The following is a 19892-nucleotide window of genomic DNA, read 5'->3' as shown; positions in this document are numbered from 1 at the left end:
GATGGTGTATCCTGAATGAGATTACCCCATGTTTACCATTGCCTCAAAGGTCATGTTAATAGTCCACCAGGGTCTTGGTTCTAGTTCAAGGTTTTCTCTAAATACAACTGTATTGTTTTAGAAAAGTGTTTTAACCAGGATCCCAGCATCCTCTGGGCTCCCGTAGCACCCTCTCTATTCCTTTGCTAACATCCCTGCTTATATTGTAATTAATCTGTTTATAATCTGTCTGCCTGGTTAGACTGTCTCCTACATGTTTGTATCACTGGAACTTAATTTTAACTAAGGACTTGGCACAGGCTACGTTCTCTATAAATATTAAATGGATTTAAAATGGAGATTTAATTCCTGGCTTGAATTCATCTCACAAAACATTTATTGTGTCTGTACTACGAGCCAGGAGGACACTATGATAAAACTGATAGTCCTTACCTTCAGGGAATTAGTATTCGATTCTAATAGACTTAAGAACAAGAAGAGCTGGCCTTTATTTAGGATCGGGCACCGGGTTAGCGCCCGAGTGATTACTGCCATCTTAGAACAGCTGATACACTAATGGGTTAAGTAACTTTGATGAGGCCACACAATTATTAAGGGGGCAGAGCAGGGATTGTAAATCAGACAGTCTGACTCCTGTCACACTTGCCCAAATGTTAGGCTGAAAGGTGCCAAGTAAATTCAATTCTGTTGTTAAATGAGTGGAGGTCCTTCAGGCTATCAACATTGCAGCAAATGCAATTAAAGTGGAGTAGGTTACTAGCACCAAGCTAGGGAAGACTTCATGCTCTTTACCAAAGAGCTGCATTAGCTCTCTGTTTCAGCAGAAATGGATTTCGGTGTTGGCTTCCGATCTGAGTATCACTCAGTCAGTAACATTTATTGGGCGCCCACTGTATGCAAATAGCTGTTTCTGCCACTTCCTTTCCTACCCACATCCTGAAGCAGGGAGGGGAAGTGGGGAAGAAAAGGCAAAGAGGGCGTGGAGGTCGGCAGGTGGGCATCTCCGGTCGCCTCCAGCCTCACCCCACTGCCGGCGCCGGCCACGCCCCCAGCCTCGCCCTAGCCCCCCAAACCCACTTTAAACTCCCGCCCCCTCTTAACGACGACCAATGCCCGGCCGGGGAGCCCGAAGGAGACCGAGGATTGGCCGGCGCGGCGGTTGCCGAGGTGACGGGTGGGTCCGGCGGGGACCCCGACCGCGGCGGGGGCGAGGGGTGCGGGGCGGCTTCCGCCCCCGGGCCGCGCCGGCTCTGGTCGCGCGCCCCCTCCCCCCGCGTCCCAGCCCGCACCGCTTGGCTGCGGGAGGGGGCGACCCGGCTCTGCCCCCCTCCCCCCGGCCCGGCGCGCCCCGCGCGCCCCCCGCTGGCCTCCGGCTCGGGGCGCACCGCCCTCCGCCTCCGTCTCCGCCCCCAGGACCCGCGGCCGCCCGCTCCCGAGCGCGGCTTCCCCGGCCAGCGGCGCGATGGGCTGCGGGAACTCCACCGCCACGAGCGCGGGCGCCGGCCGAGGTGAGCGGGGGCGCGGGCCGGGGACTCGGGGGCGGCGGGGAGGTCTGCGGGGCGGGCCGCCCGTGCGGGAGAGGCCGGGGTAGGGGTGGGGGGAGAGGCGGCGGGGCGGGGACCCCGCGAGGCAGGGCGCGCAGCCCCCCTCTCTCCCCGTCCCCATTTTCGGGCCGGGGGGGCGCAGGCCGCCCGCTCTCGGAGGGGCCCAAGGCAGGGCATTTCCCCACCCCGCGCGGGGGCGGTCTCGGCGGGACGCGGAGAGCCTGCGGGGCGGTCCTGCGGAGGGTGCGCGGGGAGGACGCGCGGCGGGGCTCCCCTGCAGCGGGTAGCCCGGCGCCCTCCGGGGGCAGAGGGCTCCTGCGCGCGGTCCGCAGCCGCTCCCTCCGCGCCCCGCCGCCTCGCGGTCCTCGCCCCCAGCCCCTCGGACCTCTGGCGCTGCGACAGGCAAGTGCGGCAGAGCAATTCAGGACTTTCTCGGTGGTGCTGGTGGCGGCGGGGTGCGAGTGGGTCGGGCAGAGCCGCAGACGGGGCTCCGAAAATTCATCCGAGTCTGTCCTGACGCCTAAACCCGGCCGGGCTGCCCGAAGGATGTCTCCGAGAGGCTGCAGTTTCGAGGATGCTTTAAGACAAAGTGTGACAAAGCTTGCATATTCGCAGTGATCGCTTCATGTAGTTTTCACTGGAAAATCTATCGAAACTTCTTTTACTCCGCTTCATTTTGTGGATTGGCAGGCTACAGCTCCCGAGATTTCCCCCGTCAGCCAGGCTTTCTTGTCGAGTGACTTATTCTAAAGCTCAACTCTTCTTCGCATTTAGCCCAGCTAGCGTCTCCCAGTTAAAAGAGTCAGGATCTGTTTGGAGAAATGTCTGCTGGCCTGTTTTGGTAGTTCTTCTGGTTAAAGAGCGTCGAGTCTCCTCCAGTTGAGATCAGTCAGATGCCACATCCTATCCCCACCGGCAAGTGCAAGCAGCATTCCGATGCGGCAGTGTTTCCTAGCACGCTGGTGTGGGCGCCCTGTCAATAACTTGGTGACCTTGGGCCTGTCACTTCCCTTAACCCAGACCTCCGTGGAAGATGGAGTTTAAAATTCGAGCCCTGTTTGTTTATTTATTTTAAAGTTTATTTTGGCGTTTTGCTTAGTGGGATCAGATGTGGAACGCTGCCCTGTTAACTGGCCAAGTTTGTTTTCTCCTGTTTGTGAGTAATCTCACATGGAATATTCCATTTTTGGAGAAGGCGCTAAAATATGTGGGCTTCTAGTCTCAGAGCTGTGAATTAACCCAGGTGAAGGATTCACTGAAAAGTTGATCTGTTACAGGTGATCTTTATCATCTTGAATTAAATTCTTGTTCTTGGGATATGCAGAGAGCCACCAGGGACCAAATCTTTTCCATCCATGTAACAGTGAGACGGGTTAGTAAGCACCTTAGGAAGCACCTTGTGCTAACGAGGACAAACAGGATTCTAACCTGAGAGTGGCCAGAATGCTCTGGTTGGAAACCTGGAACAGTGTCAAGGCCACATCCTGCACGATGCGTTGTGTCTCTCAATCCGACGTGCACCGGGACCCCATGCAGGCCACTGCAAGGTTAAGAACAGGGCATCTGGGTGGCCCTGTTGGTTAAGCGTCCGACTCCTGATTTCGGCTCTGGTCATGATCTCACGGTTCTGGAGTGTGAGCCCCGCTTCTATCAGTGCAGAGCCTGCTTGGGATTCTCTCTTGTCTTCCTCTCTCTCTGCCCTCCTCTCTCTCTGCCCCTCCCCCACTGGAGCATGCACTTTCTCTTTCTCAAAATAAGTAAGTAAACTTAAAAACTAAATAAAAATTAAAAAAAGGTCAACAATTATCCACATTAAAAAAATCATAGGAAGGATTTGTAACATTTTCTTTAAAGTGGAGCTATACGGTCGGTTAGTTCATTTGCGTTTTTATTTATTAATGAACTGCTTGTCAGATTTGGGGCCAGGAGGGAGGAATACTGTTGCTACATCAGAACAACCTTAAGGTAATTTGGAAATGGTAATGTAAGAAAATGGGAAAACATGATTCTTTTTACAGATATTTGGTTGACCTTTTCTTTTTTTACCCTAGGTGCACATCCCTTATTACATAAAAGGAGGTGTAGTTCTATTGAACAGTACATGCAAAGTGCATGTCTTCTGGTTGGGTAGCTTCTCTTTTGTTTATGAAGAAGAGTTCATGTAAGAGCATGCTGTTCTCTCCTCTGGCTTGCTCTTTGCTAAAAATTACTTTTCGTTCAGGGAAGAACAAGATAGCGAGTGCAGACCGTAAAACATGACAGAGAAGACATGATGAGTAAGGACTTACTGCATCACTTCTTTGATGGATCTGCCCCGTCTTTCACAAGGTCCTCCCCCAAACATTTCCTTGCTAGAGTCCAGCTGGCCAGCTTTGGCATTTGGTCATTGTTATTGTGAAATTTTCTGTCAGCTGGTGGCAGGACTTGAGTTTCAGAAAGGAAATGCATCAGGATGAACTATGTAAGGTTAAGAAAAATAAAACCACAGTGCAAAGGTATTCGGATATCTTTCAGCTGTGAACTTTGACATCAGCATCCAAAACGCTATTGGCCAAGTTGCAAAGTTGTGGTCCTGAACCCAAGTGGCATGAAATGCATTAAGTAGATGTTGTCCCTGCCCTCTAGGTACTTACCATGCACAACTTCTGAAATATCCTGGGGTCATACAGGTCAATAGCTATCCTTGAGCTTTTCAGCAATCCATCCATCCATCCATCCCATCCACCCATCCATCCATATATACATAATATAAAAGTACAGACAGAAGGTGAGAAGGGTGCTGAACTTGGAGACTGGGGACTAGGGCTCAAGCTTGACTTTGGTTCTGTGCTGGTTGCATTGCTGTGGGTATTTCATTTCACTTTTCTGAGTTACAGAGTGAAAGCACGATGTAAGCTGTAATTTATTATAGAGTAGTGGAATATTACCATGTTGAAGGTAAAATGGCTTTCCCTGAGCATTTTTCTACAAGAATGTGGCAAATCTACTTCCAAAGGGTACATTAACACCTAATAATAATACCCTTAAACCTAAAATCTTAATTATAAGCCCTGTTTTACTCTCTAAGTAATTCAGGTAAAACACGATAATTGTTTCTCCTCTCCCTGAGCTATCTGAACAACTGCCTTTCTTGGCTTTCGCCTGGAGAAATTGGTTAATGTGACAAATTGATATTTAGTAGTGTACTTGTGTAAATTTGATTCCGTATGTCCAGTATATGGAGAAACTGATATGCAGTAAAATGATCAAACAGCCGTAAGGAATCAGCCCCTAGATCACTCAGGCCCTATGTAATTTCTCCTAAGGAGATTTCTAACCATAAACTTCTGCACAGTCCACCTGTACGTGCAGAGCGCTGGACTTTACTAGGAGCTTTAAGGCAAAGGCTGAGCAACCAGCAAAGGGTGATTGAATGAAATCAAACTCACGCCCTTGAGAAGTTGATAGTCTAGGTAGGAAGATGAACCATTTGAGAACCTTTGCAAAGCAAAGTATGATAGAATGCACGTTGAACATCCAAGTGCCCAGGAGATGTTGAATAATACAGTTTAATCAGAGGAGGCTTCGGGGAGGAGTTGTGCTGCTGGTCCAAATGGGGTCATGAGAACCATTGCGATTGCACAAGAGCTCTCTCCATCGTAATGTTCTAGTAAGATCACTGTCTCAATGTAGGAGTTTGATTTTCCCCAACCTAGAACTGTGTTAGGTTTCTTGCATAGTCTAGAGTCTAGACCCTAAATGATAGAGCAACATTTGGATTAAATAATCCATCTTAAAAGTGCTGCATTTACTATAAAGCAGGGAGCTCTGATTGTTTCTCTTTGCTCCCCACCCCCACCTCTCTCTCTCAGCAATGAGATTCTCTGTCTCCTTGTTTTTCTTTGAGCATATATATATTTTTAAACTTAAGTGGAGAAAAGAGTAGCCCTGCATTTAGGCTAATGATCTAAACAGGTCAGCCATTCCCTTTTATATAATCATACATATAGATGGCTAAGCGAGTCAGTAATGTAAGCCAGACCGTCTCTTTTTAGGTAAACCAGCAAATCCTTAAATATTTGGATGGTTCCAAATATCTACAATAGCCTACTTCAGTGCAGGCTAAGGCTGTGGAAATTCTTTGCAGCAGAGGACTTATTTCAGATGTTTTCTGCTCATGGCAGTTGATTGAAATTTTTAGTTGTAGTTTTTCTACCAGATATATGTAATTGGTAAGTGTCTGATCATAACTTCGTGGCAGCTTAGTATCAGAAAGTTTCTGTAATGGTTCTTCTGCTCTTTATATAACATTAGTCTGAAGAGGAGGAGTTTAATAATTATTTGCTCTATTTTTATCAGTGTACCCAGGGAGTTAATACAATCCTTTTGAGTCCGGTTATTTAGATTAGTTTTTTCCTCATCCTCAATTAGCCAGATAATTGCATTCTCTTCTTTTGATGTAGCTGTGTGGTCCAGCTTTAGTGTATGTGTATCAGTGGTTCGGTAGTACTGAAACGTTGCCACTGTGCTTAGCGTTAGCGCAGGCCGTGTGGGGGAATAACATAAAATTTTGTTGATAGCACCCAGGAAGTCACTTATGTCATAAGTGGCATTTTCTTTTAATGTTTATTTATGTGAGACAGAGTGCAAGCAGGGGAGGGGCAGAGAGAGATGGAGGCACAGAATCTGAAGCAGGCTCCAGGCTCTGAGCTGTCAGCACAGAGCCTGACGCAGGGCTTGAGCCCACAAGCCGTGAGATCATGACCTGAGATGAGGCCGGACGCTTAACGGAGTGAGCCACCCAGGTGCTGCGGGCCTGGCTGGCTTTAGTAGTTCACGTTGGTTATAGGTGTTGGGAAGGAAGGAAGAGTGGGAAGGAAGGCAGGAAAGCCTCAGAGTTGAGGGGGGCCTCTGGTGCCACAGGGCCCCAGTTCAAATCCTGCTTTTGTCATTTATCAGCTGTGTGACCTTGGGCAACTCACTTAAACTGTACCTTAGTTTTCTCAACTATAAAATGAGGGAGTAATAATAGAACTTACTCAGGGTAAAATGAGTTAATGTAAGCAAAGTCCTTAGAACAGCATCTCGTATATTGTAAGCACTCCCTGCGCTGTTTATTATTAATATAGGGAAAGACTTTGGTAACTGGTGTAGAAGGAAAGAGCGGGCATACAGCAGGGGCATACTTTAAAGCTGCTGCCTGGAGTCAGGGGAGCGAGAAGGGCCTGGAGTGTTGGAGGCATTGATGTCAGAGACCCCTGGGACAGCCAGGCTGAGGATGGGCTGCATGGGACGGACAAATAAAAATGAACCCAAAGAAATGCCTGGGTCACTGGAAGATTCTGTCGCCTCTAAAGGGAAGGTAGGAAGGTGCGGGTGACTGGTGTTCTCCTGGAGGTTGCAGTGAGAAATGATGGTGAATGAGGAGAGATGTAGAAGTACTTCTGTCCAGGCATTTAACCACTCATGCGACAGAATCTGGACATCATCAGGACGTTCCCGCGTCCCGGCTCCCTGGAACTGATGTTGCTGTTGCGTGCAGGGTTTGCAAAGGTGACCTCAGCGAGTTACTCAGTTCTGCCAGAAGCCACTTAGCGCTCAATATAGACATGGTTAAATTATGATATAGGAGCGAGATGCCAATCCCTTACCTTATGTCTGTGCTTATGTGGCAGCCTTTATTTATTAATTTTTAGCTGCCTAACGTGGAGCTGCTCAACAAGGACAACCTGCAAACAGAGAGGTTTTGTAAGAGCCTCCATATTCATGCACGTAATTTTATATTTCTAGGACACATTGACCTGGATTTTTTTCTCCCTTATTGAAGAGATGACTTACGAATCTAGTTCTTTATTGGCTTCTTGAAAAAATAACATTGCTTTGGATGAACTATGAGCTGTTTTTCAACTTCTTTTGGCCAAACTGAGACTATGACATCGTTTTAGAACTATTATGGGTCAGAAGAGACATCACAAGCTGTCAAAATTAAAGAGAAGTTTGTTTAGTTTTTCTGTAGTTATGTTTATACAGTTCTCAGAGGGCCTTTTCTTTCCTTTTATAAAACAAATAAGGAGTAAGCCATTCCTGCCTATTTTTTATTATTTCCCATAAGAACCATAGTCGTTTATGTTTCTGGTCATTTATGCTGAAAGAAGAGTGATTTGTAAATCTTTAGTGCTTTTTTAGAAATACTTCATGTACACAATTTTATTTTTTGGCACGTGTGTTTAAATGATCACCACTCAGTTGGAAGAAGGAAGTATGATTTAATATGTAATTTAGCAATTTATTTACTTGTGAATATTTCGTCTGTAACATTTCTATACATAGAACATATTTATAACATAAATTCTATACGGTGCAATAGAACGGTGATGAAAAAAGGCATTGATAGGCTAGTTTGTCCTGGTGTCTGGGTTAGTCGGTTAAGCATCCGACTCTTGATCTCAGCTTAGGTCGTGATCTCCCAGTTCGTGAGATCCAGCTCCTGGATTGTGTGGGGCTCTGCGCTGACAGCATGGAGCCTGCTTGGGATTCTCGCCCTCTCTCTCTCTCTCTCTCTCTCTCTCTCTCTGCCCCTCCCCCGCTCACACTATCTCTCTCTCTCTCTCTCAAAATAGATGCACATGAAAGAAAAAAAGAAAATAGAACCTTTCTGTAAAAATTAATTAATTAATTAAATAGGCCAGTTTTTGAAATGTAAAAATGTATGTAGCCTTTCTTTAAAAAAGATCGATCTTTTCTTTATATTAGCATTTGGCACATGGGAGGAAGCTTGTGACAATAACTGTATGAATCTGAACAATGTTGAGAACGTACCCGACTGTACAGCTCACTCTTCATTTGTAAGGCTGTTTAGATTGCGAAGGAACGTCTGTCTATAGGAACCAAGGTATGACATCCGTCTCCCTAAAACTGCTGAACCCACGTTGTGTCTTGTAGCTGGCTTGCTTTATCATTCACGAGGAGTAAGATTGTGTTTCTAGAATGTATGACTGTAACATTAAATTTAATCCCTCCCCCTGCAAACCTTAATTTTGCTATATATTTCTTTTCTTTAAAAAAAAAATTTTTTTAACGTTTATTTTTGAGACAGAGCATGAACAGGGGAGGGGCAGAGAGAGAGGGGGAGACACAGAATCTGAAACAGGCTCCAGGCTCTGAGCTGTCAGCACAGAGCCCGACGCGGGGCTCGAACTCACGGACTGTGAGATCATGACCTGAGCTGAAGTCAGACGCTTAACCGACCAAGCCACCCAGGCGCCCCTATATATTTCTTTTCAAAAGAGAATTTTGGGTTTTAGAGGGAAGGAGGAGGACAGGGGTGAGAGGTGTAGTGGGAGGAATGGTGGCCTCTAAAAAGATATGGCTGTATCCTAATCCCTGGAATGTGTGAATTATCTTACTTGGAAAAAGGGTCTTCACAAATGTAATTACGGTAAGGATTGTGAGATGAGGAGATCATCCTAGATGGTCTGGCTGGGCCCTAAATCCAGCGATAAGTGTCCTTATAAAAGAGACACAGTGATGTGGGGACGTGGGTGGAGTAGAGTGCACACACTATGAGGTCACAGACCAAAGAATGCCAAGGAATGCTCACTGCCACCAGATGCTAAGAGGAACATGGAGGTTTGGACCTGTTGATGCCTTAATTTTATGCATCTGGACTCCAGAACTCCAAGAGCAGTATTTTTGTTGTTTTATGCCAGCCCGTCTTCGGTGATTTGTTAACAGCCATACAAAACTAATACAGAAAGTTTTTCTGCAGTTATTCGGGAATGGGATATAACTAGAAAAGAAGGAAATACAGTTTACAAACCATACCTTTTCCCTCCTGATGCAGTCCAGTTTCCCAGTTCTCTGACACCAAGTGGGAGCCCTCAGATGCAGTTCACTTCTGACACTGACCACCTGGAGTCTGTGTCCATCACCACAGATTTAAGGGCAAGGTGCCGTAAGATGTTCTCAATTCTTTTTTTTTTTTAAACTTTATTTATTTATTGTGCATGCATGTGTGCAAGGGCACATTGGGGAGGGGCAGAGAGTCCCAAGCAGGCTCAGCGAAGAGCCTAATGCCAGGCTTGATCCTGTGAACTGTGGGATTGTGACCAGAGCCCAAATCAAGAGTCAGACGCTTAACTGACAGAGCCACCCAGGCACCCCCAAGATGTACTCACTTCTGACACCAGTCGCAAGTACTGGGTCCCCATTATTCCCACTTCTATCCAACTTGGCAGCAAATTTGGGTGTTACCACAGCTCTCCTCCTCAGATTTGATAATTTGCTAGAATGGCTTAGAATCCAGGAAGGCACTTTACTCACGGGTTTAAATTTACCAGTTTATTATAAAGAACACAAACGAACAGCCAGATGGAGAGGTACATAGACTCATGTCTGAAAGGGTCCCGAGTATAGGAATCTCTGCCTCCATAGAGTTGGATTGTACCACCCCCCTAGCACATGGATGTGGTCGCCAAGTCAGAAGCTCTCGGAACCTTGTTGTTTAGGGGTTTTTAGAGAGGGTTCATTGCATAGGCCTGATCGATGGAATCATTGGCTATTGGTGATTAACTCAATCTCCAGCTCCTCTCCCCTCCCTGGGGAACAGGGATGAGACCAAAAGTTCCAAGCTTCTAACAAGGCTTGGCTTTCCTGGCGACCAGTCCCCATCTCGAAGCTATCTTGGGTCCTGCCAGGAGTCCCTTCATTAGTATGAAAGAGGCTCCTATTACCCTTATCACTCAGGAAATTCCAAAGGTTTTAGAAGTTTTGTGCCAGGAACAGGGGACAAAGCCCAAATATTTTTCTATGACCCCACAATATCAGATTAAATTTTTTAAGTGTTTGAATAAATTGGGTTTGCTATGCATTTTCAAGTGACTGAGGCTTTCGACTTTGAGACTCATGAATAAAATATTAGTCTTTTGAAGTGTGTAAAGTAAGGTATACACAGTCTTGGTGAGCGAAGTGATGTTTGAAACAACCAACAATGTTTAATTAACTGTTTCCTACTTTTTTGTCTGTAGGGAAATGTTCTTCCCTATAGACCCAAACCATTTATAATAACTTTTTGTCACTGAAATTGCATATAGTACTTGTCTGAGAGCAAACCTTAGACCCTTTCTCTTTTTTAGGAAGGTACTTAAAATTATCATCCTTTATACAGTTTTGGAAAATAGTCATCAGATCTCTAGTGTATATATTTTGTGATGATTTCATGCCACAAGAAGCATTGTTACCTTTCCTCCGTCTCTGTTTCTTCTGAGGCCATTATATTAATGCGTCAAGGCTATGTTTAAACGGTAAAGAGTCATTTTGGCAGGAAATGAGGTGGTGCTAACAGGAATCAATGTTGTATCCCAGGGGCCAGGAAAGAATTAGATACCATTATAAATATTTGTTTAGCAAATGATAAATCACATGGACCATAAACACAATTTAAAGCAAATGGGATTTTGCCACTATCTGAATTGTTCTAGGTAAATTTTTTTTTTTTGGGGGGGCATAAATTCTCTAGAGATCTCCCTCTGGTTAATTAAAATCAATATATAGGTGAAGTGTGAATACAGTGTTGTGGTGAGGGTAATGATTTTTCTTCTATTTAGTTTCACAGTTTTATACTTTTGCAGAACAAAGATATTTTACATTTTATGTACCTGCATATTCTGATAGTTTTGCCAAGGTTTGCAACAATAACACATTTTTTATTTTATTTTTTTTACTCTGAGAACTTGTGCGTTGGGGAGTCATGTTATACCTGTTCTGGTTCTATAAAATCATTACTACCATGTTCCCTTACTTCTAAGATGCACATTTTCTTCCCTTAAAACAAAAAATGCAGCACATATTATGATCACGTGGATACCTGTAGTGTTTCTGACTTCTTTGCCCACCCTGCCACTGCACGTATTAAACAGATGGTGCCCTTTAAATGAGGGACATTTGCAAACAGGAAAAATGGTGGGCTGACTTCCTTTGGGAAGGTAATACCAGGCACATGGGGCCTGCAGCCATCAGGTGAGGTGAATGGAAGGTTCCCCGTGGCTGATTAAGTACTCGTTAGACAACACGTTGCTGTTTTGAAACTAGTTACGCACACGTTGTGCTTTGTCTTCTCGGCTGCTTTTAATCTGCCCAGTATTAGCAATTGAAGCAGTGATTTAGTGACCTTGGACGGAATGATCAGAGCAAGGACTTTGCGTGGGTCTCTGCCTTCCCATTCCACACTGTTCTTTCCCTGCCGCCCTGGGGCCATCCCTGAGATGGAGTGAGGTGGCTTCTGTCCCCTCTGCTCTCTGTGTGGATTTATCAGACGGCCCTTCATCTCTCTGCTGAGGACTCATGGTCCACACTATGATCTCTGCTTTCTTCTCTCTGGAAGACTTTGCAGAATCAAAGTTTCCCACCCCTCTGGCTCTCCTGACCACAATAAACCCTCAAAACATTCCCTGTGCTTTTCCATGAAAATGAAAATACGAAAATCAAGATATTATTTTCTCTCTAGACTTTCTTCCAAATTCTTATGCTCGTTTTGACTCTGAAATAAAACATTCATTTACACAGGTTTTTGGTGGCACTAATCCTTTGCTTATTTTTTCTATCAAAACATCCAATGTTCTTAGGTTAAGATGTTTTTTTTTTTTAATTTTAGGAATTTTGTTTTTGGTTTTTTGACTTCAGATTCCAAACCAACTTTTATTTCTATAATTTTAATGATAGTTGTGACATAAAAATGTTACTCTTCTCTAAAGAAAGGAATGAAGTTTGTTACAAAGTTAGGGTTTGTTCAGAACCTGAAAAGAATTTGTTTGAGACACAGTCTTGATTATCTTTATGCTCTGCTTTGAATGTGTAGGATTACAGATCTTAAATTAATATCACCGGGGTACAGTTCGTGCAGTTTTGGCAATAACTTTTCCTGCAGGTTTATTGCTTACTTTGTAGCACATTTTTTATTTTCAAATCTCTATGACTTGGGCAGAAATTACTTTAATTCCCATTTCATAGGTATGGAAATTGAGATATTAATTTCTAATGAAATTGACTGCTAATAATAACACCTTAGCTATTTTTATGTAGCAGACTTTATTCTAGGTGTTGACATGCATCTTTAAAGAAAAATCTTGGGGTGCCTGGGTGACGCAGTCAGTTAAGTTGCCGACTTCGGCTCAGGTCATGATCTTGCAGTTCATGAGTTTGAGCCCCGCATCAGGCTCTGTTCTGACAGCTCAGAGCCTGGAGCCTGTTTCGGATTCTGTGTCTCCCTCTCTCTCTGCTCCTCCCCTGCTTGTACTCTGTCTCTCTGTCTCAATCTCAAAAATAAATAAACATTTAAAATATTAAAAAAAAAAAAATCTCCACAGTAGCGTCAGATAATGAAAGATGAAACTGAAGCTGCAAAATAAAATATGGGCATCTATTTGGGGTCTTAGGGATTGCAATCTGGGAGAGGAATTTGACCAAAGTTGAAAACATACTCTGAAGAGACAAAGGAGGTTAGAGTTTTTAGAGGAAAGAGAAGGTGTTCATAAATTGTTTTGAAGAAAAGGTGTTTGGTGCTGGCTTAAGTACAGTTAAAGTAATCTATGTGTGATTGGTTGCTAGTGTGAGAAAGCCCGTTTTGGTCCATTATAACATAAGTAGACGCCTTAGCTTTCAGCTGAGTTCAGCAAAAGGATTCTGAGAATTTGGAACAGAATATGTGCATGAGCTGGGCCTGCCTCCTCACTGTCCTCCCTGATCCATTTTTTTTTTTTTTTAAGTTTTAGTTCTTTATTTTGAGAGAGAGAGAGAGAGAGAGAGAATCCCAAGCAAGCTCCACACTGTCAGCTCGGAGCCCGACACGTGGCTCCATCTCATCAAAGTGAGATCACGACCTGAGCCCAGATCAAGAGTCAGATGCCCACTCAGCTGACTGAGCCACCCACGTGCCCCCCACCCTGTTCCATTTTAAATGGAACCATAGCTCTTAGCTGTGGTTATTCCATTTTATTCTCTGTTCTACATAAACTTTTGAGAAAGATAGTCGTATTACCCTCATTTGACACAAGGGAGGGAAGTGAGGTTTTAAGAGATTAAAAAACACTACCTAGTATAGTTGGAACCAAGTTCTGTGTCTCTCAGATGAGGATCCTGGGAGGAGGCAGTGTGTAGATGGGGCTGGCCATGTTGGGGAGAGAATCTGTGCTGAATGATAGGAATGGGGTCTAGAAGAGAGGGGTTGTTTTTGGCATGTGGGTGGGAAGCCAAGATGGGACAGAGTTCAGTAGCAAATAGGAGCAGAGTTAGAAATGCATGTAACACCCTTGGGAGCTAGGCCGGTGTCCTTAAGACTCATAGTTTACTGAGGATGTCCCTCCAATTTGTCTTGTGCTTTACTTTGTGACTAGTGCATGGTGTGACTTAAAACAAGGCCATGTGGACACCAGCTTAGAACATGTGTGACTTAGAAATGAAAATATTTCTCAAATCTGTCAGCTTATCTGGAAAATGAAGGGATCGGATTAGGTGATCTGTAAAATCCTGTCTAGAACTGACACCTTAGAGTTTATAGAATTGTTAAAAGTGGGCAGAAGAAATTCAGATTTTAATATTTGAATATAATGATTTTCTTGCTCTCTTTTTTCTTTTTGAAGTGATCTTTTTAAAACATATTTTCAACTTGTCTCTTCTAGAACATCATTTTGGATGGGTATCGGAATTAATATTTTTGTAGCAATTCTATCACAGTAATGCAAACCTTTTTTTCCCCCCTAGGCCCTGCGGGAGCAGCTAAAGATGTGTAAGTAGTTAATATTATGATTTTCTAAACTCTTTTTGAGGAAGACACTGTTTTTCATGATCATGGCTTTTCAATATATGTAGGTATGCCTGAAACGACATGGGAATACTGGCCGTATTGTGTAAAAATCAAGAGTTTCATCTGGTGTATAACTAAACTGGTATTTGAAGAATGATACTGTGTTATTAATTACTCCGTTTTAGCCTTTCAGTTACCCTAGCACTGTAACTCAGAACTTCCAGGAAGGGAAACATTTAATTGTGCTTCCTTCCCAACTTACGCCAAAATTTCTTCTAATTGAAAGCAAGTGGTTATGGGCGGATTAATTTAGCACATAGCTCCTATGACTATGCTGTAGAGTTAGCCAGTGGGGAGAGGCTGGAGCGAGCATTTATCAAATGCACACTGAATTTTAAAACTAAAATTGAAAATTTTCTTTAAGTTTATTCATTTTGAGAGAGAGAATGAGCAGGGAGAGGGGCAGAGAGAGAGAGGGAGAGAGATTCCCAAGCAGGCTCTGCACCATCAGCCCAGAGCCTGATGCGGGGCTCAAACTCACGAACTGTGAGATCATGACTTGAGCTGAAATCAAGAGCCAGATGCTTAACGGACTGAGCCACCGGGTGCCTCTGATAATTAGATATTGGAGTGAATGTATGTGACCATTCAACATAGTCAATATTGAGTTGATCCTTTACACCACAGGACATTGATAAAGGGGCATGTATCTCCCTGGGAGAGGTTTCTGGAGTTCAGGAACCCTTCCAGTGTTTCCATCATGCCCCTTCTCTGCGTCTTAATACCTCTCATCTAGGACAGAGGGACATTGCCATAGTGAGTGTTTGTGGTTACTCCGTGGAGAGTGGGATGGACCCCACCCCCCAGCCAGTTTGGATGGTAATACTGACGGAACCACACACACACCAAGGAGGACAGGAAGATTTCTTCCTCTACACACATAATGAGGCTTTCTGGGGGAGAAGAGTAGACACCCACCTGGCCCATCAGCTTGAGTGAAGGAAGAGGGTGGCAGTGAGTGGCTTTGGTTTTTATTGGGGTTGGGAGTGGGGCTGGCGGAGGGGCTCGTGTGCAGGGGGAGCGGCCTGCCTGATTTTGTTGTCCTCACTGGCACTAAGGAAGTAACGTCCCTGCTTTCTCGTCCACTCGCACTGGTGTGAGGCGAAATGGGGAGTGGTCGGACTTGAAAGCTGTCAGTGGTCAGACATCCAAAATAGAGTCAGACTTTTTTCTGTTTAATTATAGGGAAGATTCAGAGAAGATTCGAATGGGATTGTTTTTCAAGAGGTTTTTCAAGAGTTAAATATGTATCTTATGTGGGACTTCAGGTACCCAAGAAGGAGTCTACATTGCTTCAAACTCCTGATTGCAGCTTTTGAGTTTATTCCCACAACTTTTAGCCACAACAGCTTCCGCATCCTGACCTTATTCCTGTCATTGCTGTATCTTGGTCTCCCTCAGCCCCTCCCTTCTGTTTCTATACATTGTTGCCAGATTCATTTCCTCAGGCACTCCCCTGCCCTTGTAGGACCTCCGCTCAAAAATTTGCAATTATTCTCCATTGCCTGCTGGATTGAGCCCAGAATCCTTTGGGAACAGGAAGGCCATTTATGTTTTAGCCTTTATTTGACAGACTCTGCATGAGGTGGAAGGAATCACTGCTGTTGGGGTGAGCAAGGCCAAGGATGGGAAGTGAGCTGAGTCCTGCTCTGTGAGGCCTCTGTCAGGGGCCCCCTGACCTCCTGTGTTCTGCCTCTGATCCTTGTGTTTTGCTGTTCCCTCTGCCTGGAATGGCATTTTTCTCAATTCTGTTATAAAAAAATGCTATCTCTTCTTCAGGGCTTATGTCTTGTTTGTGGGAAGAATTTCTTAGATCTCTCAACTGTATAGAGTGTCTTTTTCTTCTCAAATGTTATAGCATTTTGGACCTTTCTAATGACACATCGAATTGGGCTTATATTGTAGCTATTTATCTTGTCCTCCTCAGGCAGTGAGGGAAGTGAAATGTCTTACCCATCTGGAACGTCTCCCATAGTTATTAGTATTGTGTTTTGAAGGTGGTGTTCAATGAACAGTTGCCGAATGAATGCCGTCATTTCTGTTCCAGGAGAGAGATTGACAGCTTGACTTTTTCTTTCTTTAAGAGGCATGGAAATTTCTAATAAAATTTAGTGATGCTTTTGTCAACAGAATTAACTATTCTAGGATATGAGATGGGTAGTTTAATTACTTTTTGAAACCCTAACATCTCCAGATCTAAAATTTCTGTGACTATATATATATATATACTTCATTGTATGTCCTAGAAAGATGTAATTTTAGTTAATGATTGACTCTTTTAGAAATTAATGTAGCAAACTGGAAAAAGTTAACGACTATTATAGTATTTTTCTTGCACAAAAGGTATATTTAAAAGTGTTCTTTTGTTTTTTTTTTTTAACTAGAAGGTAAATATTTATAAATCTTGACTATGAATGAACAAGGAGCTATGAAATAAAGACACTTAAAACTTTTTTTTTTTTAAAGCATGGGGCTTGAACTCACGACCCTGAGATCAAGACCTGAACTGAGATTAAGAATCAGACTCCTAACCAACTGAGCCACCCAACAATTTAAACTTTTTATTTTATTTTATTTTATTTTTTTTTTTTTTAATTTTTTTTTCAACGTTTTTTTATTTATTTTTGGGACAGAGAGAGACAGAGCATGAACGGGGGAGGGACAGAGAGAGAGGGAGACACAGAATCGGAAACCGGCTCCAGGCTCCGAGCCATCAGCCCAGAGCCTGACGCGGGGCTCGAACTCACGGACCGCGAGATCGTGACCTGGCTGAAGTCGGACGCTTAACCGACCGTGCCGCCCAGGCGCCCCAATTTAAACTTTTTAATATGAAGATTTAATTAAAAAAATTAATATTTATTTTTGAGAGAGAGAGAGAGAGCGAACAGGAGAGGGACAGGGAGAGAGGGAGGGAGACACAGATTCTGAAGCAGGCTCCAGGCTCTGAGCTGTCAGCAAAGAGCCTGACACGGGGCTCGAATTTATGAACCGTGATATCATGACCTGAGCTGAAGTCGGCTGAGGCACCTAGGCACCCCAAAGATTTAATTTTTTTAGGTTTATTTATTTACTTTGAGATTGAGAACATGAGTAGGGGAGGGGCAGAGAGAGGGAGAGGGAGAGAGAGAATCCCAAGTAGGCTCCACAATGTCAGTGTAGAGCCTGATGTGGGGCTTGAACTCATGAACCAGGAGTTCGTGACCTGAGCTGAAATCGAGAGCCGGACACTTAATTGACTGAGCCACCCAGGCAACTCATGAAGATTTAATTTTTTAATCTAGAGAGACTGATCCCAAACCAAAAGAAGTGGCCAAAATTATGTAATGGGTGCTAAGAGTACAGAACTTCATGTAGGGCAACCATCATATTAGTGTGCAGAGAACATAAAAGTCTTTTGGGGGGATTATGGTTTAGTTTTAGAAGTGAGAAATACTATAATCACTCTCTTAGTATAACAAAAAAAAACCATTCTCTAGGGAAGGTTTGCCTTTTCTTTCCTGTTTGCCTCTTTTCTGTAGACAAGAAGCCAGGATATAGTAACAAATAAAATGATACTTCTGCCTTTTAGTAGGTTATTGTCTCTTGGGGATCAAAATAGAGTGATAGGTGCTAATTATTAAAATAGTCAGAATTTAATGCTGGTCTGGGTCTTGAGGGATGAATAGGAGTTCGTGTGGAGAAGAGAAGAATGGCAGTCCAAGCAGAGGAGCATGACAAGAAGCACATGGGTGCAAGAGAGCCTCAGCTCTTCTGTGAGGAGCCCGTCAGTTTGTTCTGGAGCCTGGAGGGCATGCTCAGCAGAGATGCAAGATGAGGCCGATGGTCTGAGCTGGCTTGTGAAGGGCCTTTGGTGCCAGGCCAGTAATTGCATTTGATGTTATATGCATTCAGGAGCCATTAGAATTTTAAGGTGGGGAATTCAAAGATTGTGTTTGAGCTTTTAGGGTGATAACTCCCAAGACAGGGCAGTTTGTGAGCTGGGGGAAGAGTGGACACATGGGGAGTTAAGGGGGTGAGGGAGTTAAGAGGGAGGCAGACGGAAGGGCAGACAGCAAGCAGTAGCCCTGGGAAAGAGAAGAGCTGCTCTGAGTTCAAAGTACTCTTGGAATAGGATTAAGGTTTGTTGACTGACAGAGTGGAGAAGGAAAGGAAGGGCAAATCTGAGGGTCGCGTTGTGGTTTCAAACTTGAGCCACGGGAAGGGATGGCTAACAATCCAAATAGGTAGATGGGCTAAAGGGGGAAGGGAAGCCATTGGATGTGGCGTGGTGGCCACACGGGTCACCTGGGGGACTGTAGTTTCCACTGAGTGATGTGAGTAGTAATTGGGTCAAGGTGGAAATGGGTGAGGAGTGGGGAAATGGTGTGTGGTCTTTCGTTTTAAAATGTTTGCCAGTAAGGGAGGGAAGGCTGGTGTTAGGTTAAGAGAGGGTGATGAATGGAAGCGTTGAATTACTGTATTGTGCACCTGAAGCTAATATACACTGAATGTTAGCTAACTGGAATTTAAATAAAAAACTTTAAAAAAAGGTAAAAAAAAAAAAAAAAGGAAGCATATTTTTAAAAAGTGTATTTCCAATAAAAAATTTTTTTTTAACTCACAGAGCATGAGCAGGGGAGGGGCAGAGAGAGAGAGAGGGAGACACAGAATCTGAAACAGGCTCCAGGCTCCGAGCTGTTAGCACAGAGCCCGACGGGGGCTCGAACTCACAAACTGCGAGATCATGAACTGAGCTGAAGTCGGTTTAACTGACTGAGCTACCTAGGCGCCCCAAAAGTGTATTTCTGTTATAAAAGGAATACCTAGAAAATTTGGAAAGTGCAGAAAAATATTTTTTTTAAAAAGAAAATAATTAGCTATTATCCTACCATCAGAAACAGCCATCATGAATATTTTACACAATTTTCTTCCATTTCTTCATTTTTCTATTTCTGCTCGGTTGTGTGTGTGGATGGAAGTTTGTTTTGCTTTTTGTTTATTTTCTAAGTGCCCATGGACGGAAGGGTGGAAACCAGCGGACTGAGATGTGCTGAGGGTGGTTTGGGGAGGGTGTCATCTCTGATAAGAGGGACCATCTGATGGAAGTGAATCCCAGAAGAGGCGGAAGGGCTAAACAACTTAGAGAGAAAGTTAACCTTAGTAACTTGAGATGTGGAGGGAAGCCTGGGTGAGGATATACAGGCATACCCTCCTTTTATTGCATTTTTGCTTTACTGTGCTTTGCAGATACTGCATTTTTTACAAATTGAAGGTTTGTGTCATCCCCGAGTCAAGCAAATCTGTGGGAGCCTTTTTTTTTTTTTTTTTTTTTTTTTTTTTTGGCAACAGCATTTGCAACTTCGTGTCTGTGTCACATTTGGTAATTCTCAATATTTCAGCCTTTTCAATGTCATATTTGTTATGGTGATCTGTGATCTGTGATTATGGCTAACAATACTGTACTTTTTGATTAAAGTCTGTACATTGTTTTTGTAGACATAATGTTATTGTACACTTAATAAACTACAATA

General features: G+C 43.9%; 1 protein-coding gene across 1 annotated transcript in view; it reads left to right on the top strand.

The window, feature by feature from the left end:
* Nucleotides 1–894: 894 nt before the first annotated feature.
* CB4H12orf75 (chromosome B4 C12orf75 homolog) overlaps nucleotides 895–19892 on the top strand; it is a 38991-nt gene continuing 19993 nt past the window's right edge. The window contains exon 1 of the mRNA XM_086715100.1: nucleotides 895–1508. Coding sequence (XP_086571226.1) covers nucleotides 895–1508 — 614 coding nt within the window. The remainder of the gene's footprint in view (nucleotides 1509–19892) is intronic.

Source organism: Puma concolor, chromosome B4 (genome assembly GCF_028749965.1).
Source record: "Puma concolor isolate L17-30 chromosome B4, mPumCon1.1.hap2, whole genome shotgun sequence".
In the NCBI taxonomy this organism is placed as follows: Eukaryota; Metazoa; Chordata; class Mammalia; order Carnivora; family Felidae; genus Puma; species Puma concolor.
This window is presented reverse-complemented; position numbering and strand designations above follow the sequence as displayed.